Genomic DNA, 25171 nt, shown 5'->3' with positions numbered 1-25171 from the left:
CTCAGAGTGAACAAACCTCAATTCTCTTTAGGCTTCAGAGACAAATACTAAACAAATCCCCCCAAATAGTTATCTCTTCCTTGTGGTCTAAAAAGAAACACTTTTCCGCAGTCATTTTAAGTGACAACATAACCCACAGTATAAGACTTCAATTATTTCCCAGTATTAACTTCCCATGCAGTAGTTTAAAAAATTCATTAAACAAATAAGACTTTAAAAAGATGATCTTCAACTCTCATCAAACTCGTAAATAATCAAGGAATTTTAGAAAAGCTCAGGGAATATCAATGATATCCTAAACGCCGATGGAACAGGTTATTACCACAGCTCATGAATAAGGGAGTAAGGGAGAGAAAATTCATGATGGAAAAAAGCCGTAAGTTATTTTAAAAGAGGTGTAGAAAGCACATGCTATCATCCATATTAATAAAATACCGTTATATTAAGTATACTGAAACTCTGAGGAAAAGCTGACCAAAAGTGTGATTTTATATAAAATGTACACAAGATGTTCTCTGAATTCTAACAACTTAATGACACTTTGCCTGTTAGAGTAATGATAATATTCGCAACACCATCATCCAAGCCTGGTCAGAACTCAACTCTTCTCTCCTGATGCTATGGACCTTTACCAATCCCATGGTCTATACCATTTTCTATCCAGTATATGCTCATTTGTGTACATCATTCTATCTCCGGGCTATCCATCCCAGCTGAGGATGGGCACAGGGTTTGTTCTTTAGGCATTAAATTATTTTACTTAGCAAACTAATTCAAACACTGCTTGGTCAGGAGCACTGGGAAAAGAGAGATTGGCAGAGTCAGGCTATGAAGATTAAATGAAAGCTCTATCATGAGGTCCGTCTGTTCTTACAAATGGTCTGGAAGAGTGTGTTAAGAGTGTACTGTGTAAAGGAACTCAGGGGGGAAAAAAAAGCATGGTATGCAGTGAACAATACGAAAGCAACTACAAACCAGCTATGACCCAATAGAAGTTCTTCTTATTATGAGTTCCAGCTAAATTCCTATTGATAATCAAGACAGAAATAATGCCTTACATACCAATTCTTCTTAGATGGTAGAATGAAATGCCTGAGTCAGTACTTCCAATGGCCCTCATACCAGTGATTCTAAATTACTGCACACTACTGGTTTTAGACAACTGTCCTGGTGTGCAAGCAATCGAAAAAACATTGAGAGGCTGACAAAATAAATGGTTGTGTTAGACAATGCTGAGTGAAATCAGCACAGAAGTTTATAACAGAGTTTCTCTTTATAGAGTTCTATTCATATCAGAGGGCGATGTAATAATTTAGATTTCTGAGCATTTAGGATAAGATTCCTTCTAAATGCAAATCATCATATACTATAATAAGTTAAATTTAGAACATGAATCATCCTAAACAGCTGCCAACACCATTTGACCGTAAACTCTAACAAGGCAGGAATTCCTATCTTGTTTTCTGATGTGTCTCCAGGACCCTGCAAAGTGCCTGACACCCAGCGGGCACTTAATAGATGTTTGCTAAATAAATGATGGCATTTCAATATCTGGGTCAAAATCCCTTTTCCAGATTTATTTGTCCTTCCCTTCACATAACCTATATTCTACCCAAACACAAGTATTTACAGCAACACTTCTCTCAGTTTGGTTGCACACTAGAATCATCTGGGAAGATTTTAAATAGACTGCTGCCAGAGTCTCACACCTACATATGTTTATTTTCTGGACTGGCCATAGGCCAGATGAGTCTAATGGGCACCCAAGTTTAAGAAGCCCAGTGACTTAAAGCTTCTTTCTTCTAAAATACCTTTCTCCACAGCTTCACATATTAAAATTCTACCCATTACTACTGAAGACTCCGCTAAGACCCAACTCTGCCAGGAAACCTTCCCTGGAACATGGTTAAATTTATCTTTGGATTATTTGAGTGGCGCACAGGGCTTGGCATAAGGCCAGGACTCAATAAATGTCTGAGTGGTGGATAATTCTGGGAGCAGAGCAGAGAGAAACTCAATAAATATTTATTGAAAGAAGGATGTGTGGTTGGTCCTCATTATTTGCAGATTCTGCATTTGCAGATTCGCCTACTCGTAAAAATGTATTTGTAATCTCCAAATTAATACTCTTGGTGCTTCAGAGTCATTCCGTGGACATGCGCATGTGCAGAGAGGCAAAAAATCTGAGTTGCCTGAGGACACATTCCAGCTGAGGCTGAACCAAGTGAGGCTTTGCCTCCTGCTCTAAGCTCTCATACTGTAGTCACATGTCCCAAAAAAGTACCACTTGGTGTTAGGTCTTTTTGCATTCGGGGGTGTTTGTTGGAGATTTTGGCATGTAAACTGCCCCCAAGCCTAGCCCCCGAGTGCTGGCCAGTGCTCTTAAGTGCGGGAGAGCTGGCAGGTGCCTGACGGAGAAGGGATGCGAGGCAGGTGAGCTTTGGGCGGGCAGGAGTTACCGCGCTGCTGGCTGCAAGTTCAAGCATTCACCAGTCAACAGATCTTAAATAAGGTGTCTTTAAACAGCAACATGCATACAACAAGCTATGTGTTGATGGGCCCATGAGAATGTTCTGACCAGAGGCTCACAGGAACGTAGTCTTGTATTTCCTTGAGGACTGATGGTTCATCATTTCAGCAACTTCACAGATTGTAACTACAATGAACAAGAGTTGCATGAATTTCTCCCTCTCTACGGGACTCTTCAAGATCTCAATTGCAGTTTTTAATACCAGCTTCACTCAGCAACTGGGCACCTCCTTGGTGCCAGGTGCTGGGGATACAGTGAGCACGAAGCAAGCCCCTCTCTGTCACCGAGCTCACAGGGGGAGCGATGGAACATGAACAGTACATACATACCAGGTGATGATGGTAAAGGCTAGAAGGAAACTCTGAGTCAGGGAAGGCCTCTCTGATAAGGTGAGATTCGTGCAGACACCTCAATGAAGCCCTCAGTGTGTGTGTGTGTGTGTGTGTGTGTGTGTGTGTGTGTGTGTGTGTGTGTGTGTGTGTGTGTGTAGCAGCAACCTGGCCAGTCATACTGGTGGTAAGTGAGCAGGGAGGGGAGTCAGAAGGTGGAGGGCAGAAGGGACCCTCAGGAGAAGCCAGGTCACATGGAGCTCTGAAGAGCAACACTTCTCAGACTTTACATAGCGTCTGCTCTGTGAAGATCTTCAAGGTTCTGGTTTGGGAAGTCGGGGGTGGGGCCAGAGACTCTGCCTCCTAACAAGCTCACAGCGGACGCCATTGCCCTTGGCCCATGGATTCTATCTTGAGAAGCAAGATCATAGATCCCACTAAGGCCCTGGCTCATATTCTCAGATGAAAAACCTTCGGAGAGTTTGAGCAAAGGGAGTAATAGGACCCTATTTTATACTAATGTCTTGTAAACCTGGGCTTATTTCCACAGTTCCATTTGTGTCCCATTGATCTCCTAGTTCTGTGCCTGTATCATGTATCAGGGCTGGAGACATAATATATTGGGAACCCTGCATGTGCAAGTCTTCTCTCATTACATTTTTTCTCCTTGTTTTCATATTTTTATCCTGGCTATTTTTACATGTACATGCTTCCAGATACTTTATAATTATTTTGACAGATTTTAACCAAAAAGCTGTTGGGAGTTTGGTGGAGACCGTGCTATGGTAATACTTGCTTTAATAGCACCCTGATTTGTTCAACTGTTGAATCAAGAATGATATGGTACATACACAAATATTACTCAGCCATACAAAGGGGTGAGACCTTGCCATTTGCAAGAATATGGATGGACCTGGAGGACATTATGCTAAGTGCAGTAAGTCAGAGAAAGACAAATAACATATGGTTTCACTCAGGCAGAACCTAAAAAAACAAAACAAATAGAAACGGATTCACAGGAACAGAATACAAACTAGTGGTTACCCAATGCAGAAGGGTTGGGGGTGGGCAAAATAGATAAAGGGGATTGATTAAGAGGTACAAACTTCCAACTACATGATGAATAAGCCATGTAGACCTCATGTACAGAACGGGAATGTAGTCAAGAATATTGTACTAACTTTGTAGGCTGACTGATGGTAACTAGACTTTTCATGGGGATCATTTTGTAATGTATAAACATATTGTATCACTATGACGTACACCCGAAATTCATAGGATAGTTTGTAAATTACAAAAAAGAACTTACTGAAATTTTTTCTTTCAATACAGTTCCCTAGATTTCCTCATGAGAGACATAAATTTCTTACTAAGCTTATCTTAAAATATTTTTGTCTTATTGCTGTGAATGAAGGTTTCTCCCTTTTCTCATTTATTGATTCGTTACTACTAGTGTCCAAAAAATTATTTTATTCATATAAACCTTTAGAAAACTAGGTATGTCAGTGACCTCTTCGTGCCTTTATCAGTGCTTCACTGAGGCTCTGGGGATTTCCAGGTATATATGACATAAAATCATCAGATGGCCTCTTCCTTACCAATTTTTATAACTCTTCTTCCATATTTTTGTCTAATTACAGTGCATTAATTGGCTATTTTGCATTGTCCCCAATATCGACGGGAACACCTCTAGAGTTTTATTATTGGTATGTATGTATGTTGTATATCTACGTGTGTGTTGTATATATATACAACATACATATATATCACCTTGGGCAAATTTACCTCCCTGTACCTCATTTTTCTCAATTGTAAAAAAAAAAAAAGAATATGGTTGTTTTGAAACTGAATGAGCTAATAAATATAAGAACCTGAGAGTGAAGTCAGGCACGTAGTAAGCATTCAGGAAGTGTTAGCTATATGTAACTACTTGCTTATCTACATCTATACACATACACACCACACTATATAGAGCCTTTGAAAAGTCATTTATAGAAATATGTTTTCCTCCTACATGAAAAATTTAGGAAAAAAAATCAGGAATGTGGGCAGCATTCAGATTTTAAGATGATCACACTTTTTTGACTAACATTGTGACTTATATTAATAGTGTCTAATATAGAAATACAATTACATTTTGAGAGGATTATATATGCTGATATTTCCAAGAATTTTTATATCAATAATTGTAAGACTAGCTTATCACTTTCCTTAATTTATCTGCTTTGCCATATTTGGGCACCCCTATTTTGAGGTTAGAAAAAGGATATGGTATCCCACTCAAACTCTGTCTCAATGACAAACCAATTGCTCAGTGTACCAAATAGAACTGGACTAGATTGGGCCATGCTTTCCTATGGAGGTACCACTATTTCTAAAGATATGATTTAGTGCTATTCTGAAACATGTCTCTGAATCTCTATTATAAATTCCAGGTAAGAGTTTACTCCAGCATGGGGTCCAAAGAATAGAGGATGGGCAAGAGGAAGAGATTATAATTTGTGAATATAAAAACCAACATCATACCATACCATCTTCCAACAACTGAGTAACTTGGACAAGTTATTTAACTGCTCTGTGTCTCAGTTTTATCCACTAGAAAATGGGAGTAATACACCACCAACAGCATAGGGTTGTTATGAAGATTAAATGGTTTAGTACACAAGGTAACTTAGAACAGTGTTTGGCACATAGTAAATGCTAAGTATTATCTTAAAGTTTATGGGAAAAGTGAAATTGTACAACAAAAAACCCCAGAAAACTTGATTCTTATTATTTTATGTTCTCACTTTCTAAAAGTTCTCTCTTTACTAATGACAAGACAGAGTATGGAGACAAAGACTATGATGGTGTCCCACTAGCTCTTCTTTTTTTTTTTTTTTTAAAGAACTATTTTTTAATTTTTATTTATTTATGATAGTCACAGAGAGAGAGAGAGAGAGAGAGGCAGAGACACAGGCAGAGGGAGAAGCAGGCTCCATGCACCGGGAGCCCGATGTGGGATTCGATCCCGGGTCTCCGGGATCATGCCCTGGGCCAAAGGCAGGCGCTAAACCGCTGCGCCATCCAGGGATCCCCCCACTAGCTCTTCTTACCACATGTTTACACAACCAAAAACTCAAGCCACTTGGAGTTCAAATGCCCCATGCTATGCCTTTGTTTATGATCTTACCATAATAATGAGTCTTGTTAAATTAATAATTTAGAGCAATGTTTCTCAGAGGGAAGGGGGGGGTAACATTTAGTTTTTAAAGGCCAAACATATCCATGCTTTTTTGTAAGAAAAGCTACTGAAGATGTAAGGGTCACAAATACCTCGGCCAGTGAAGATAATCAGGGGATGCTGATGGAAAGCCGAGAAGGAACATGGGCATGAAAGTGATCCAGAAGAAACACAATGGTCTGACGGTGGGCACGAGTAAAGGGAGGAGGGAGAAAATGGAAATATAATTAGGAAAAAAAAAAAAAAAAACGAAACAAAACCAGTAAGACACCTGAAAGGAAGCAAGGATTTCTTGTTGAAAATGAGACATTTCTTTCAGTTTAACAATTTAGATAGTAGGCTTTGAAAAATTATTTTAAAATAAGTAGCTCTAGACAAGGAGCAGCGATCCCCTCCCACTTCTCTCTTAACATAATTTCATTAACATTTTAATTTCTTGCCACAGAACTCTCCCCAGGTAATAAATTGCTACACTTTCTTGAGTTAGCTTTCTCCTAAGATCTAGAAGTTATTAACTACTGAGAAATTAAAGCCATGATGATTTTTTCCCCTTAAATAACTGCTATTTAACAAAATCTTCTATGAAAAAAAAGAGACTCTTATGACAGAGGGATTTTTATTGAGAGTAGTATCATTACTTAGAGAGTACATCAGTTCTTAGGGCCATTTAAGATGTTAAATGTTAGCTAGTTGATCCCATTTCATTCTAAAACTGTATACATACATTTAAGAAATAATACAGTGGTGTCGGGCAAGAAAAGAGCAGCATATTCCATGATTACCCAACCAAACTGGATGAGAGGGGTAAGCCAGTAAGCTGTGAATTCATGCGCTTACTAAAGAAATATGTATTTGAAAGGCTGCTACATCAGAGGAATAATGCTGAATGAGGATGAGAGACTGCATCAACACGTATCCAGGTGCTATTCTAAGGAGTATAAACTGTACTAGGGAAACCAGGTAAATGAATATCTAGAAAGCCTAGGGTATATTAAAATTAATGCTTCTAACAGAGATGTCATTACCAGAGACAAGGACATTGGCTATGGTTGGAGAGGTGACATATTAAGCTGTGGAGGTGGATGGTGGCAACACAGTCCCATACAGACTATGGTACATGCATCTGTGCTTGGGGGAAGATGGGGAGCAAGGTAAGGTATGGAAAGAAAGGATTTTTGCCCAGAGAACAACAGGAGCAAAGGCCCAGAGATGTGAGAGATAATAAAATATGCAGAACACTGTGTAAGTAATAGTGCTATAGAAGAGGCTAGAACGTCACGATGTATTGAGTTCATGGTAAGTTCTGAAAGCCATGCCAAAGTTTCAGCTCTGGTACTGGGAAACTACTGAAGGTTTTTTAAAAAAGGGAATGGGAGAGAGCAAAGGTAGTAATGTCTCTGACATTGGCCATAGGAATATTTTTCTAGATAATGTCTCCTGAGGCAAAGGAAGCAAAAGCAAAAATAAACTATTGAGACTACATCAAAATAAAAAACTTCTACACAGCAAAGGAAACAATCAACATAATTAAAAGACAACTTATTGAACAAGAGAAGATACTTGCAAATGATATATCTGATAAAAAGCTAGTATCCAAAATACATAAAGAACTTACACAATACCCAAAAACCAAATAATCCAATTAAAAATGGGCAGAAGACATAAACATTTCTCCAAAGACATCCAGATGGCCAACAGACATGAAGAGATGCTCAACATCACTCATCATCAGGGAAATGAAAATGAAAACCACAATATCACCTCACACCTGTCAGAATGGCTAAAATGAAAACCACAAGGAACAAGCATTGCTGAGGATGAAGAGGAAACGGACAAGTGTTGCTGAGGATACAGAGAAAAGGAAACCATCTCGCACTGTTGGTGGGAATGCAAACTGTGCAGCCACTGTGGAAAACAGTGTGGAAGCTCCTCGAGAGGTTAAAAATAGAGCTACCCTAAGATCTAGCAATTGCACTACTAGATATTTACTCCAAAGAATACAAAAACACTAACTCAAGGGGATACATGCACCCTAGTGTGTATTGCAGCATTACTTACAACAGCCAAATCATGACACCAGCCCAAGTGTCCATCCATAGATGAATGGATAAAGAGGATGGTGTGTGTGTGTGTGTGTGTGTATATATATACAATGGAATATTAGCCACAAAAACGAGTGAACTATATATATATAATGGAATATTAGCCACAAAAACGAGTGAACTCTTGCCATTGCAACAACATGGAGCTAGAGAGCATAATGCTAAGTCAGAGAAAGACAAGTACTGTATGATTTCACTCTTATGTGGAATCTAAGAAACAAAGGGAAAAGAGAGAGGCAAACCAAGAAACAGACTAGACTCTTAAACCTACAGAACACATTGCTGGTCACCAGAGGGGAGGTGGGTTTGTGTGTGTGTGGGGGGGAAATAGGTGATGGGGATGCAGGAGGGCACGTGTCATGATGAGCACTGGGGTGATGTATAGAAGTGCTGATTCACTAAATTATGCACCTGAAACTAATATTACACTGTATGTTAATTACACTGGAATTAAAATTTTTTTTAAAGATTCATTTATTTATTTATGATAGACACACAGAGAGAGAGAGAGAGAGGCAGAGACACAGGCAGAGGGAGAAGCAGGCTCCATGCCGGGAGCCTGATGCGGGACTCGATCCCGGAACTCCAGGATCACGCCCTGGTCCAAAGGCAGGCGCCAAACCGCTGAGCCACCCAGGGATCCCCTGGAATTAAAATTTTTTAAAGGAGAAGGTTATATTTCTACCCACATTTTAGAAAGGTAATGGGGAACCCTGAAGGTTTCTGGCAATGTGAATGATATGTTTTCTAGCTACATTTTAGGATGATAACTCCAGCTGCATTAGTTTTGGGGGGTGGGGGCAAGAAACTAAAAGATGATGCATTAGGAAGGTATTATAATAGTTCAAACAAAAGGTGACTAGTATCTAAGGTTATGCAGAAAAAAAAACCAAACAGGATATATTATCTAAGATAGAGCCCATGGATCCAGGCAAAAGAGGAAGAAGTAAAATATTTTTTAAAAAGTATTAAAAAAATGGTGGCATCAAATGACACAAATACACTACAAAATGACCAAGAAGACACTGGGTAAAGGCGTTTAGTGGCCATAGAAGGACTTATTTCAGTGAGATGAAGAGAGGGATGGACAGATTTTCTCAGCCCCATTTCTGTGCCTTATACCCCCCCTTCTCAGGCAACTGAAGTCTACAGACCGCTTTCCAAAGTAATGCTGTTAAATATGTAAAAACCCAGACAGCATTACAAAGAAGCCAGGTATAGTAAAATATAGTTAATAAAATATGTAAAAATTGTGAATTTAGTGACCTACATATTTTTTACGAACACATGAACAAGATGAAGCAGGCACTCTAATAACTATCATGATTTTCAAGTAGCTAAAAGTGAAAACAGTATTTTGGAGTATTTACTTGGACTGTGACACGACAGGGAAACATTTATGCTTTTGGGTGGGTGATAAAGTCATATATGCTGTTATTAGTACTGGATTTATTACTTACATTCATAATTGAGGGAAATGCTAAATTTCAATGAGAGGACAGGAATATAAAGATGTAAATTTCTTCCTGCCCAACATCACAAAAGGCCCCAGTTCTACCCAGGAGTGCTCCAAGGAAGCACAGACCACAGGGGAAAACTACCAGCCCAGGGGCAGGCATTTGGGGAAGAGGAAAGGATGGCACACACATTCTTGTAATGTTAGGCAGGAAAGGTATAAGACAAAGATATTTGAGAGGAGGGGTGTTCGGGAAGGATAAGGGTTTTTTGTTTTTGTTTTTGTTTTTTGTTTTTTAAGAAATGTAAGCCGGGAGAATGAATTCAGTGAGGCCAGGGAGAAAAAAGGTGTGCATGTCTGTATATGAGTGAACTGAGTTAAGTCTGTTAACACCACCCCAACTCTACAGGTCTTCCCTGCCCCCACAGACCCAGGGGGCCAGGACTGCCAGGAGTTCAGAACAGAAGGCAAGAAATGCATCTCCCACTGGAAACTCTGGAGACCGGGGGTGGGGGGGCTCATTTTTTTTCCCTTGCTCTCCCCCCTCCTCTTCTGATACATCGTCAATCTTCTGTCCCAGCCCTGGAGACACCTACAGGCTTAATGCAGACATTTGGCAATGAATTCACTCTAAAGATTCCCCTCATTGCTCCTTCCAGATGCCCTCTCCCCAAAATCAAAACTCCCAAAGTAAGATCAGTGAGGGTATTGGGATGCTTATATGATTAAAATAATGATTAAACATCTAAGTGCGAAGTATTCTTGAAGAAGGGGTAAAAGTTCATTGAATATTATAAGAATAGCTTGTTCAACCAAATGACTTAAAGAAACTGATGAAAGACTATTAAATATAAGAGTGCTATTTAGGGGGCAGCCTGGATGGCTCGGCAGTTTAGCGCTGCCTTCAGCCCAGAGCCTGATCCTGGAGACCCGGAATCGAGTCCCACGTTGGGCTCCCTGCATGGAGCCTGCTTCTCCCTCTGCCTGTGTCTCTGCGTCTCTCTCATGAATATATAAAATCTTTATTTTTTTTTTTAAAGAGTGTTATTTAGCCAGGCCCTGGGTCTCCTTCCTCGTCCCTGCATCCTTCTTCCGTCATGCTGCTGCTGTGTATGTGTGTATGTGCATGTATGTGCGCCCCCCCCCCACGTGCCTGGAGTAAAGGGGGTGCAGGGAGGAAAGAGCCAGCTTACCCCCTTTCTCACTCTTAGGAGATTCCTAACCCATTTGGTTTGGTAAACAAAAAACTACTTCACTGGAAAGCAAAGATTTGGCAACCACATGAATCAGTCTTTGGAACCAGCTGTTCTAAGATAAATAACTAATCTTTTTATGTTATTTCCAGGACTGATTATTTTTTAAGAGATGGTACAAAAAGTTGAATAAGAGGGTATCACACAGTGAGAAGAAAACTAGTCCAGGATTTTGGTGAAATGTAAATCTCTGTGGGTCTGTCCTGCCTATATAAGGTGCTGATCAATGACTAAGTACCCCATCTATGGAAGTGCACATAAAGCTTAAGCACTCGTTTGCTACCAAGATAGGAAATAAACACTTATGATCTCCCTGTTATTCTGAGGAATGCTCAGGCCCAAGACTCAGCACCCAGCAACACACTTGCCAAACTGGCATTCTGGCTTCTGGCTGTCACTCAGGAGCTCCAAAGTGCTTTCTCCACCTGCCACAGCTTCACTCAGGTGCTCTCGCAGCTCGGGGTGGTCTTGAGGCTAAGCGGCAGCTGCCAACCTGGCACCTGCTTCCTAGCCACCCAGGCCAACACTAAAACTTTCTACCTCCACCAAAGTCACAACATCAATTTTGTGAAATTTTTTTCTTCTAAGCTGATTCCTAGTGCTTCTTCAAAATCGTACTTTAAACATGCTTCCTGTACTCTGAATCTAGTCTCTCGGTACAGAAAATCTCTGTGATCTGCGGGCAGGGTCTGACTTCAGGCATTAGCTGTCTCTTGTTCCCTGCTGACGTCCTTTCTCCAAAGGGGAGGGAGTATGGCGTTGGGACCAATCAGCAGCTCTCTCTTCAATGCAACCAGAAGACCTTAGAGAGCACCCAACAGTAGGGAGCTAGCTTACCAGGGAAATAAAAAGGCAGTAATTTGAAGCATTTTGTTCTTTCAGAAAAAGAGTAATTTGTTAATTTTCTCATGGGAATCACTAGAATTGCCACTACTGCCCACATTCAAGAATGGAGAGTGATTTCTATGATTCTGCTCTTCCTCTTGGCCAGTTTATTCATCCAATCCATAAACAACAGGTCAGGAAAGAACAGTTAATTTTTACTTCGGGGGATCCCTGGGTGGCACAGCGGTTTAGCGCCTGCCTTTGGCCCAGGGCGCGATCCTGGAGACCTGGGATCGAATCCCATGTTGGGCTCCTGGTGCATGGAGCCTGCTTCTCCCTCTGCCTGTGTCTCTGCCTCTCTCTCTGTGTGTGTGTGTGTGACTATCAAAAAAATTTTTTTTTTACTTCGGAAGCTTTACAATCTTGAGGAAGACAATGGGGAGGATTCAGAAGACGCTCCCTGTCACACTATTAACTTGGTGAAGAGCAGAGGGAGGACGACGAAGAAGCCATAGCTACTGGCTCAACTCCCAGCCCCAGGACATCCTAGCCTAGCAAACACACGGGGAGTCGGGGGAGTGGGGTGGGGATGACACATGAGGACCAAGAGGTGTGTAGAGGAGCAGAGAAGCTCCATGCAAGGAACTCAAATACTTTTAAAACAAACTGGGAAATGAGCTTATTTTGAAAGTTAACACCATCCTATCCTTACACAAAGATGACAGAAAGCCCTGATGTCCAAAGCATTGGATTTACTTCTCTCATCCACAGGCCTTAAATGATAATGGCATTAAACCCTGGGGTTTATACATATTTAAGCAACAACAAGGATAATAAGAAAGACACTTATCCCCAGTACTCACAGAGTAATTCACCACAGGCTGCCTGACTTCAAAAGTTGAGATAAAGGCAGACATTTGCACTAGGCCACCTTTTTCCAAACCTAGAGAGAATGGAAATATACTCTGGCCATGATACACAGATAGGAGTTACCAACAGATAACTAAAACCAAATTATCTATAAATTAAAACTCTCTTCCAAGTAACTGTTTAAAGAAAAATAAAAATATAACCTGGGGATGTGGCCAAAATGATACTTGAGGAAAAATTAATGGTATTTAATATTAATGGTATTTAATAGAAAAGAAGAAATCAAGGAATTAAAGATTTAAATTGGAAAGATTAAAATGAGCAAGCAAATCAAATAAAGGTGAATGAACAAAGTAATAAAATTTAAAGCAGAAATAAACTAGGAACCAAAAAAGAGAAAGTACAACTGGTTAATGAAATGGAGAGCTGGTTCGACATGTACAAATGAATGACAAACATCCTAAAACTGAGCAAGAGTAGGGAGTTCTGCAAATACCTAACAAAACAAATGCCATGTTCAATGAAATGGAAGGATTCTTCCCATAAATCTTCATGCCAATAAATTAAGAAACCATAATTAAGCCAACTTAAGAAAAGGTTATAAATGTCAGTATCATGGAAGAAATGAAAGTCTATGAAAGATTTATGCTCACAATTCCATTCCTGAAAAAGGATGTTACACCTATAGGTTCTATGGATGTGTTCTAGCAAAACCTCTAAGTACCCAGCTTCACTTATATAATTTTAGGGCACTGAAGACCATGGAAAGCATGTCACTGGTTTAAGAAGTGAGCATAATTCTGTTGACAAAACCTAACAAAGACGGCACAAAAACTAACCAAATATATGCCTAATCTTACTTATATTATCCACAAGAGCTCTATAAATATGAAAGGTAAATTACGTAGCTTATTCAAATTGTAGTAATACATACTAACCGGATGGATTTTATTCTATGATAATAGATATTTCTGATAAGATATTAACAATCTTGTTAATTCAATTCATTACATGAATTGATTAAAGGCTCATCCATTGAGGTGGCTGTGGAAGAGGAAAAGGGAATCTGAGCAATCAAGAAGTTCTAGATATTTGGGGCACCTGGGTGGCTCAGTGGTTGAGCATCTGCCTTTGACTTAGGTCATGACCCCAGGATCCTGGGATCAAGTCCCGTATCAGGCTCCCTACAGAGAGCCTGTTTCTCCCTCTGCCTGTGCCTCTTTCTCTGTCTCTCATGAATAAATAAATAAAATTAAAAAAAAAAAAGAAGTTCTAGATTTTTGGTTTGACCAGCTGAGAAGATGGTAGTAACACTTAACTGAAGTAGGGAAGGCTTAGAAAGAAACAGATTTGGAAGTATAAAAAACTGCTTTAGATAATTTTCATTTCATATTGTAACAGCTATATAAATGGAGTTGTCCCAAGACAGGTGCATAAAAGAGAAATATAACATTGGTAGTCATTGGCAAGTTGATGGTATTTTAAGATATAATGATAGATGGAATGCTGTAGAAAAAAGAAGACTCCAGGATCAAAATTTCAGTAACCTAATGATAGATACTACCTAGATTTGTGAATATATTTTCATGTAGCACATACCGCCATACTTAGTCATCTTTTTAAACATGCTAAATTAGAACTGCAGTACAAAATCTATTTAATAAAAACCTCATGACGGGATCCCTGGGTGGTGCAGCGGTTTGGCGCCTGCCTTTGGCCCAGGGCGCGATCCTGGAGACCCGGGATCGAATCCCACGTCGGGCTCCCGGTGCATGGAGCCTGCTTCTCCCTCTGCCTATGTCTCTGCCTCTCTCTCTCTCTGTGACTATCACAAAGAAATAAAAAATTAAAAAACAAACAAACAAACAAAAAAAATCTCATGACATCACAAGGTGGATTTCCTAACCTCTGAAAACTTCAGGCTTAGTAGCACTGTCATTTTGGGGACAGATTATTTGAATCTTTTTGGAGGGGAAGTAGTTTTCACAGTGTTCTACAAAATGCCTAAGAGGCTGAATAAGGAGGACACTGGAACCCTGATCCTAAGACTTCATTTGAATAAAAGGTTCTATTCCAGGGGCAAAACACTAAAGCAGTATTATTTCAGCCTTGCTGAAATTTAAGATTTATTTAAACTGATTGCACATTTAATTAAAAAGGAAGAGAATATGAATCAAATACTGAAAAAATATTTTTGAAGATGTACCTAAAAGATACTTATGGATTTAATAATTTAAAGGACTCCTCCATGACAGAGAAGTCTATTTTCAAGTTTCTCACATTTAGGGGATCCCTGGGTGGTGCAGCGGTTTAGCGCCTGCCTTTGGCCCAGGGCGCGATCCTGGAGACCCGGGATTGAATCCCACGTCAGGCTCCCAGTGCATGGAGCCTGCTTCTCCCTCTGCCTATGTCTCTGCCTCTCTCTCTCTCTCTCTCTCTCTCTCTGTGACTATCATAAATAAATAAAAAATTTAAAAAAAGTTTCTCACATTTAACTTTTGTAGTTATTTGCAGGAATATGTGTTTGTGTGTGTGTGCGTGTGTGTAGGAGACACCTATGTAAGAAAACAACAGCCCTGACATTCAAAAAGTGATACGAGAGGAAGTTCCATTAAAATCGGAAATAAGGGCAGCCCCAGTGGCCCAGCGGTTTAGCACTGCCTTCAGCCTGGGGTGTGATCCTGGAGACCTGGGATCGAGTCCCACGTCAGGCTCCCTGCATGGAGCCTGTTCTCCCTCTGTGTCTCTGCCTCTCTCTCTCTCTCTCTCTGTCATGAATACATAAAATATTTTTAAAAATAAAATAATAAAATCAGAAGTAAGCCCAAATGCCTACTATTAATCAACACTGTTTTCTAATTTCAACCAATGCAGTAAGATAATAAAAAAAAGAACTGAAATACTGAAAAAACTGAATTATTACATTACCATTACATATTCTGAAAATCAACAGACTCAACTGAAAACATGTTAGAACTAAGTCCTACAATTTAAAGTACATAAAAAAAGTTCAGTAAGGTAGCCAGATGATTACTTAAAAAACGAGTAACTTTCCTTTATACCAGTCATAGCTGGTATAATATAGGTAACCAAATTGTGAAATATAACGAGGAGAAATCTCACTCATAACAAATAATGGTAGCTAGAATCTCTCAAGGACTTATGCTTCAATACATATCAACTATTAATCTCCACACCATAATATTAGATGATAATATCATGATTATAAGTACTGCTATCACAATTCTACATAGAAACTAAGGCCTAGGGGAATTATAAGAAAACTGTTCAAGATTACAGAGCCAGTAAGTGTCAGAAATGGAACTCAAATGCATTCTTAAGGAATGCACTTCTTAGCATTATTATGCCCATTCTTGTCTATCAAATAACAAAGATAGGCTGTATGGGGAAATGGTGACAGGTGCAAAGAATGGACACTCTCATGCCATGTCAGTAGAATATAAATTGGTGTAACTTTCTAGGAGGCAATTTTCATAATCATATCTAGGAATTTGTTAAAAATAGAATTGATGTGTACAATGATCAATATACATGGACACTTATCACACTGTTGTGTGTAACAATAAAAAAGACTGGTCATACCAAATATTCAACAATATGAACTTGACTAATTTCAGTAGTTGAGTATGATGAATGCCAATCAATAAAGATAAGCATTTAAAAGGATATTTAATAACACAGGAAAACATATTAAATGAAGAGCATATGAATACAAAACTACATATGAATACATTTTTAAAGGATGTGTTTATATTGACTAAAAGATTTTTAAAATGAAGATAGTGATACCAAAACTATCTCTAGGTGAGAATTATAGATGATTTTCAGCATTTTAGATTTTTTCTGGATTCTAAAAATGTGATAAAGTGAATGTGTTAAGTAAACGCAAAATTTAATTTTAAAAGATAAAATGAAGTAGTCAAAATAATAGAAATGCAGTTTAGAAAACATTTCTCCTATTTATTTTATTTTATTTTTTTAAATTTTTTTTATTTATTTATGATAGTCACAGAGAGAGAGAGAGGCAGAGACACAGGCAGAGGGAGAAGCAGGCTCTATGCACCGGGAGCCCGATGTGGGATTCGATCCCAGGTCTCCAGGATCGCGCCCTGGGCCAAAGGCAGGCGCTAAACCGCTGCGCCACCCAGGGATCCCCCATTTCTCCTATTTAAAACTGTTTTTTCCTATGCATGATATTGCCAATTTTAACATATATTTATGTCCATGACTTTTATGTTGCTTTACACTATCTTAGCAACAGCAAAATACCTACTTTATCAAAATAGATAATTTACTGCATATTTTAAAGCCTTTTAAATTGGTACTAATCATTTAAAATTATAGCAAAATTTCAGAAAGTGTCCAATACTTAAGATCACCATCCCAGTGAGACCATTAATGAAAATGAAAACTCAAAGGTAAAACAAAAAATGTCTACGTTGACAACAAGGAGAAAGCCTCAACTATATGGGAAACCCACTCCCTGTAAGCACATAATAAAAATGAGCTATAAACTAAAAGGCAAGATCTGAAACAGACTAAGTCACAGAATAAGGATAAAAATAAGCCCACATAATTTTGAATAGTAAATGAGTACAGATGACTAAGAACAAAGAACAAAAACTAATTTTAGCTTCACCCTAAAAAACATGAAGTAATAGATTTGAAAGCCCTTTGGAAAAATCTAAAATATAAATGGACATATTAAAAGCAGTAACAGCAAACTTGATCTTACAGAATTTTTATATGCGGTAATCCCAATTACTCAGGAGACAATTTTGAGCCTTTGAATAAGTAGACTAGAAAACAAAACAAAACAAAATCTCTGTCCAATCAAATCATTCTATAATAACATCGAGTGCTTCCATGTGCCAGGCACTTCTACACTCATTATCTTGATTTGGTAAAAACAACTCTGCAGAAGTACACAGTGTTTGATGGATGAGAAGTCAAAGAGAAATCAAGGCTTCCCTAAGGTCACAGCTAGGAAATGCAAATCCACATCTACCTGCTTTCAGAGCCCTCACCTGCCATCTCTGTGCAGCATCATCTTTTCAGTTCTCCAACCTAGACTATCTGAGCATCAGGCCTTAATTACTGCCTGGACACTTTTATTTTAGACCTAATATTAGCTGTTGTCCTTCAGTTTCACAACGCACAGCAGCTTAGAGAGAGGGAGTGACAATGTCAGCAAGGAGTAGCTAACATCAAGGAGAAAAGACTCAATATAAATCATTAGGTCCCTCTGCCCCTGCCATGTTACAGGAGAAAAAAAAAAAAAGCATAACAAGTATTGCTATTTAGTTTAAAATAAATCAGAAATCTTGATAACCTTGGCCAAGTTAATTAACATCTCTAGGTATCAGTTCCATCACCTGGAAGACAGGCAAAACAATAGTATAAATCTAGAGTTGTTGCAAAACTAAATCAGATAATATAAGTGCTTAATACTTTGCCTGGCATAGAATTAGTACCCAATAAATGTGAACTATTATTATATTTCACAACCAATGAAATTATAAGCTGCATATTATTTGAAGATAGAAAAATATAAAAATTCCCATACAAATTTTCCATTTAAAATAGTTAAAATGGGGCACCTGACTGGCTCAGCAGGTAGAGCGTGGGACTCTTAATATCAGGGTCATGAGTTCAAGCCTTCTGTTGGGCATGGAGCCTATTTAAAACAAGAACAAAAAAATCAAAGTAAGTAAAATAGTTTTGAAATGTTTTGCTCTTGCAAGACTTTAAAAATAAATGTTCTAGAAAATATCACTTCTGGGGATCCCTGAGTGGCTCAGCGGTTTAGCGCCTGCCTTCGGCCCAGGGTGTGATCCTGGAGACCCGGGACTGAGTCCCACATCAGGTTCCCTGCATGGAGCCTGCTTCTCCCTCTGCCTATGTCTCTGCCTCTGTCTCTCTCTCTGTGTCTCTCATAAATACATAAAATCTTTAAAAAAAAATTCACTTCTGTAATATCCTTCCCCTGCTAAGTGGGGTAGATAAGGTTAATTATATTCTTAGAGGGTAAATGTGTATGGCCCCTCGAGAAATCACGTTACACATTCTAAGCGACCTTTTAAAACTTTGGGTACCAATTGTGTTATTTGCTCTGAATTAATTATTGAAACCATCTCTTAACCATCTATAGGCTTTTGTTCATTCTACCCATATGAACAGATTCATTTTAAGTACTATGTGGCCTTTATCAATAAAAACACACTCATAAAGCGTCTACTATGTGCCAAGTGACATACAAGATTTGGGATTCAACAATGTGGACCACCAAGTCCTTGCCCTCAGGGGGCCTAAAACAAGATAAAAATAAAATAAAATCCTAGGCATAGTAAAAGTACTGTTATCAGCATTTTGTATTACCAGTAAATCGTTATGACGAATCTATGCTCTAGGCAGTATCTTCTGTTTTACAGATGGAGAGCAGAGATACAGAAAGCAGAAAATAAGGAAGAAAACAGTGAACCACCACCAAATATTCAAGGCTCTGTGAGGAAATACATTGTATTTTGAAAACACAGGGGATTAAGCAAATAATTTTGCCTGAAACTGGGAGACTATGAAATGCTTGTGTTATTTAAAAACCCAAGTAAAAATTCTGTAAAGTATACCTATGGAAATAAAAAAAAGGAGAGTATTTATCCAAATATTTACATTAGTTATTTCTGGGTAAGGAGATTCCAGGTGGCTTTCATTTTCTCTTTGCTTTTTCTTAATTAACTCGTACCACTTTAACAATTTAAAGTCTAAGTAAAAAAAAAAAAAAGTCAGCATTAAAATTAGATATTAATGCTCATCTAACTGTCAAAAATTTAAAAACTCAACAGTGCATTCACGTTTGGGATGAAATCAGCTCTCTCGCTCTTTGCTAATAGGTGTATACATATCCATATAACTTTCCTGGAAAGCTTTTTGGCCATCAAAAACCTTAAAGCTTATTCTCCTTGATCATTACTTCTATGAATCCTAAGAACACAGATGCAGAAAACATTTTTTTTTTAACTAGGACATTCAACTAATGCATTATGATATTAAAATAATGGGGAAAAGAACCAGATGTCTAACTGAAATAGAATAATAAATAAAATGACATGTTCTTAGGAAGAAACGGTTTTAATAAAAATGAAAAAATTTTTCAAAGATTTATTTTACAGAGAGAATAATAATAATTTTATTATTTTACAGGGAGAGGGAGTGTGTGTAAGCAGGGAGAGAGAGCAGAGGGAGGGAATCTTCAAGCAGACTCCCCGCTGAGCACAGAACCAGACCCGGGGCTTCCAGGATCCCGAGATTATGATCTGAACTGAAATCAAGAGTGGGACACCCAACTGACTGAGCCACCAAGCGTCCTGAAATATTTTTAATGTCATGAGAAAATCCTTAGTGTATGCTAATTGGGGATGGAAAGGTAGGATACAAAGCTCTATTATCACATCCTAATTATACAAGACCTATCTTTTTGCAAACAAATTCTCATGAAGGAGGAGGCAGTGAATATCACATGCCATTAATACATGTATGGCACCTAGAACAATGATTGGCACAATTAAGAGTTACCTACTGTTATCAATCTTAAAAGTTTAAGAGTAAACCAGTGAGGTCTAAGCTGAGGCCTCAACAATGGGATGTGAGCCAGGCAAAAGGTAAGGGAGCATAAGGGAAAACATTCCAGGCAAATAAGACAATCTTGGGATTTTCTATGTATTCCCTATCCCTCCTTAGGGATTTGATAATTATCTTAAAGGCAGAACATGTTGAATTTTCAGACATCTGCTTGTGGGCTAATTCACTGAGCACAAGAATTACTGTCAGTGTTATGATGTAAAACCACGTACATTATGCTTTATGGGGCATTATTTTCTATTTTCATTTTAAGGAAGACAATCCTTTGCTGACGTATAGAAAAATCAGAGAGAAATCCATCATAATATTGTTAGTTATCTCTGGGTTACAGGGGTTTTAAAAATTGTTTACATTTCCCTACATTTCCTAAGTTCTCCACAATTAAGTACATTATATTACTACAGAGATAAGGTTCGGGAAAATCAATAAAAACCCTTCTCATAAAAAAAACTTTGAGGTTTCTGACAAAAACAAAAAAACCAAAAACGCTCCCTTTGGTGGTACTACATTGCTGCTTAAACATATGCCAGGCCAAACTAAAATGGTCTTTGGGCTTATCTTCTTATGGATCTACGCAACCTTGCCTTCCAACTATTTGGCCAGACAGGATTTCATGTTGTTCCATCACTGCAGGACTTTGTAAAGGTTAATATACCTCTCTTATCTCCCAGACCTATAATGCTAATTATCATGCATCTCTTAATTTTCAAACAACATGCGTCAACATACGTATACACAATGACACGATTTTTAGAGAAAAAAAGTAAAAACAGAATCAGAGAGGTAGAACTGCCCAATGGTTAATTAAGGACATAGGTTCAAACTCCCTTCTGTAACTTTCTAGATGTGTGACTTAAAGTTATTTAAACTCTTATGTCTGGGTTTCCTCATCCACAGAATGAGGATAATAAGAGCAGTGCATACGCATGGCATCTGGCATCTCAGTGCACAGTAGGTAACAGCTAGCATTATGTCAGCTATAAAAACTGTAGCAAAGATAGGGAAGTGATAACCTCCACATTACAGATCTGAAAGTTATCTTTATGCCATCAAATACCAAAATTACTACGTGCCAGACAGGGTATACTTATCACATACTATCTCATTTAAATAGCTCAATAATCCTATAAAGTTTTTTTCCCCAAGAAATTGGAGATATATTCTGGGATGAAACAGATTACAAAAACCATATTCTCAATTGTCCATCATTTCTCTGAACTGTGACCAGTGAAACAGCAGCAATAATTGTTTTTTAGTGACTCGTAAAAGTCTTTATAAAGTCACAAGATCTTGTATGTTGTAGGCCCATGAGGAATGTCAGCACTTAAAACACAAGATTTTTTTACATTTGGTAGATTTGATATCAATCTCTAGAATCTTGGTATTTTTAATTTGGTTGTACTTTGGTTTAAATTTGGAAACCTGATTTAATACATTTTTGTCATTCCCTGACCTTCTTACTTAGTATTTCTCTTTCCAATAAAAACTATACCCTGAAACCATGTGTGCCACTTTAATCACTCACTACTCCTATCACCTACTTAATGTTCCAGACACACTGGCCCACCCACTCCCTGCTTTCCTTGACTCACAGCATTATTCACTTGGAAATGACTCCTATCCAGCTGTACCAGCCTGAATCTCAGCTTTAAGAGCTGGCATGCAGCCTTCCCTACTACAGTACCTGCATTTCTTATTTTCTGCTTGTCCCACTTAGTACATTTTATCTAGCATTATCTTCTATCTGTTTATAATCTCTCTTCTTTTAGAGGTCAGGGGCCTACTGCAGCACCCAGATCGATACTAAATTAATTATCTGCTGAGGGAATAAAAGTTTACCAGTGTCAAGTGAGCAACAACTGCAGATTAGTTTACAATCCTACATTCTAACACGAAAAAGGATTTTAAAAAGTCTCCTACTTAATATCTTCTATTCATTTCTTTAAAACTGCTATCAAATGAGAATGGGAGAATTCTTCCAAATTCATCTACAAAAATAATGAAAAGCACAGAAAGACCATAAAAAGGCATAAAAGGTCATAGAAAAGGTTATTAAAAGCTATAAAATGATAGCAACACTTTTACATCTGTTACGGTAATTAAAATTAATGTAAAATATCATTGTGGTCTGCTAGAATGAGGACAAGGTAATAACCCAGCTGTAGAACGAGGAAAATACTTTAAAAATAGAATTTCCATAAAGCACCTGGGGTACAATTTGGCAAATGTAATCCATGAAAAACACAGCTCCAGAGAAGCCAGTAATATAAAATGGGATATTTTTATTAGTCTTGTAATTAAAACAAATATGTAGTAAAAGGAAGTGACTAATAAAAACTCCCATCAGCACACAAACATTCCAAGTTTCTGTTTCCTCTTCTTCAACATTTTCCATTATAATAAACTAGTCTCATTAGGCGTTGGTTATCAAATGCACTTTAAAGAATACTGGCCTTCTTGTTGTTTTGTTAAAGAGTTCATTTTACTTTGTTTGTAATGTTTGAGTACTTTCCTGATGACCGAGGACCCGGAAGGATGCTTGAGGTAGAATTTAAACGTCCTTTGAAAGTTCAACCCATTCTTGGAAGTAAAAATATTCAAACGTTTTGAATTATAGATGCACAGTCCCTAGATCATTCTGGTATTTAAGGGTACCTTCAAATAGACAGGTTTAGGTAACTTAAAGAATGCCAAATTGGGAAAAAACAAACAGGTGAACAGAGAGGTAGGTTGTCAGATCACCTTACAAATACCTGGTGGAGCCAAATGTCTACAGCAGTGGATGACACCAAAATTCTAAAAATTGCCATTAAAATTAATATACATGTGAGTGATTCAATAAACGGAAGTCATACCTACTACAACCTAAATATATTAGGACTTAAAAAAACATACAGTACTCCGTATTGCTGACTTCTTGTGGTTCTCGGAAAGCCCAAGGAGCGTTTGGGACCTATCCACCGCTTTCCTACATGCACTAGAAACACTGAGCGAGGAAGTGAGTAAAGAATCGATGAACTTTACCAAGTCTCTAAATATACCAGCCCTGAGCGTCTCTGTAACTATTCTAAGATGGTTTAGAGAGAGAGAGAGAGAGAGAGAGAAATCTGAATCAATAAGCGCCTCACCGGCCTGAGGATACTCCAACACAGTCTCGCAACCAATAGGAAAACTTTCCCTAAATCTGGATTCGCATTCCATCTCTTTATCACCAAACACGGAGCACAGACCAGTATTGTTAACGGTTACCCCCGTGGCCAGCCTCCCGGCCAGAGTACCCAGGACCTGGGAGCTGGGGCTGCTTCTGCGGGGTTCCAGGGGCTGAAGCGGGGACCCGGTTCGGGGGGGAACAGGGCGGTGCAGGGGTGCGAGACCCGGCAGCAGCGGCCCCTGCGCGGGGCCGGGCGCGGGGCCGACGCGGGAGGGAGCCCGGGGCCGGGGGCCGGGGGGCCGGGGCGCGGGGCCGGGGCGCGGGGGGCCGAGCCCGGGGGGCCGAGCCCCGGGGCCGGAGCGCGCGGCGCCCGGAGCCGCAGGGGCAGCGCCGGGGGGTCCGTTTCCGTGCGGGGCGCCCGGGCTCGCCTCCATCTTCCGCGGCCGTGCCCCCGGGGCGGGCGCGAGCGAACCGCTGCCCTAGGCCGCGGGGCCCGGGTCGCTGGCCTCTCCCGGCCCGGGAGCCCGGGGAGGGCGGCTCTGCCCGCGGGCACGGCAGCCGGGCTCCCCGCGCGGCCCCACCCGGGCCCGGAGACCCCCACCCCCCGCCCCCCGCCCCGCCCGGGCCTGGAGCTCGCCCGGCGCCGCCGCTCCCGCCCCGGCCTCTCCGCTCCGGCGCTCGGGCGCGGCCCCCCGGCCCCCGGCCCCCGCGCGGCTCCCTCAGCGCCCCCTCCCCCGCCGCCCGCGGCACAAACCTGGGGGCCGCTCCCCGGCATGGCCGACCCCGCGAGCAGGCGGCGAGCCGGCGGCGGGGCCCGCAGCGGCAGCGGCCAGCCCGGCCCTCCCCGCGCGGAGCCGCGCCCGCGCCCCCCCCCCCCCGCGCCCCGCCGCCCCTCCCCCCCCCCTCCCCCTCCCCCGGCGGCGCCAGTCGCGCCCCGGCCGCGCGCGCACGCGGGGTTGCGGCTCAACCTACTTGCGGTCTCCTGGGGGCGGCCATCACCCCTGGCCCGGGAAGCCGGCGGCCCCGCGGCCCTGCGGCGGGCGGCCGCCTCTCGCCTCCGCCCTGGGCCGCCGCGGCCGCCGCTAGGGCGCGGGGCGAGCGGGAAGCTCCCCCATGCCGCCCGCCCGCCCGCCCGCCCGCCCGGCCGCACCGGCCTCGGCTCGCCCGCCGCCCGCCGCCCGCCGCCCGCGGAGACAGCGCCCCCGGCTCGCCCGCCGCCGCCGCCGCGCCGCGCTCCTCGGCCGCCCGCCCGCCCGCCCGCAGCCGCAGCCGCAGCCGCTGCCGCTGCCGCTGCGCCGCTTCCTCCTCCCTTTCCCTCTTTCCTTCTCCGCCGGAGCGGAGGTTGGCAAACCAGCACCTGCTGCTGGAGATCACCGAGAACTGAAACAGGAAACCCCGAGCCAAGGGGAAAACCCGGGAGGCGTGGAGACGGGTGAGGGGAGCCGCCGGGACCTGCCGGGCCCCGCCGCCGGGCTCCCGCGCCTCCTCCGCGCGCCCCTGCCCCTCCCGGCCCGGGGTCCGGCGGTCCCGGCGGTCCCGGCGGTCCCGGCGGTCCGGCGCCCACCCCCAGCGCCGGCCGGGAGGGCGCCCCTGCTGCGCTCGGCCACGCCTCGTCCCCCCGCCGCTGCCGCCGGCCGTTCCCGGGCGGCCGGGGGAGCCGAGAGGCCGCCCAGCCCAGGCGGCTTTCCCGCGGCTGCTGCTTATTATCAATATTCTGTAATGAGGAAAAACCACACCCGCATTAGCAAGACCAATAAGGGAACTTACACGAAT

The 25171-nt window shown here is 41.2% G+C and overlaps 1 protein-coding gene across 3 annotated transcripts in view; it reads right to left on the bottom strand.

The window, feature by feature from the left end:
- Window positions 1–24491, bottom strand: part of ZC3H12C (zinc finger CCCH-type containing 12C) — a 76197-nt gene extending 51706 nt beyond the window's left edge. Inside the window, exons 1-2 of one of the 3 annotated variants that reach the window (XM_055306399.1) lie at window positions 19279–19340; window positions 18210–18286 (exon numbers count right to left, since the gene is read on the bottom strand). Coding sequence is in view for 2 of the 3 variants with exons in the window: in XM_055306397.1 (XP_055162372.1) it covers window positions 24371–24394 (24 nt within the window). In the remaining variant the exon portion in view is untranslated. Of the gene's footprint in view, window positions 1–18209; window positions 18287–19278; window positions 19341–24152; window positions 24221–24370 lie in introns of those variants that run through there. The other 2 variants (XM_055306397.1, XM_055306398.1) reach the window with 2 other exon arrangements.
- Between the last annotated feature and the right edge of the window lie 680 nt (window positions 24492–25171).

This window comes from Nyctereutes procyonoides, unplaced genomic scaffold (assembly GCF_905146905.1).
Source record: "Nyctereutes procyonoides isolate TBG_1078 unplaced genomic scaffold, NYPRO_anot_genome, whole genome shotgun sequence".
Classification (NCBI taxonomy): domain Eukaryota; kingdom Metazoa; phylum Chordata; class Mammalia; order Carnivora; family Canidae; genus Nyctereutes; species Nyctereutes procyonoides.
This window is presented reverse-complemented; position numbering and strand designations above follow the sequence as displayed.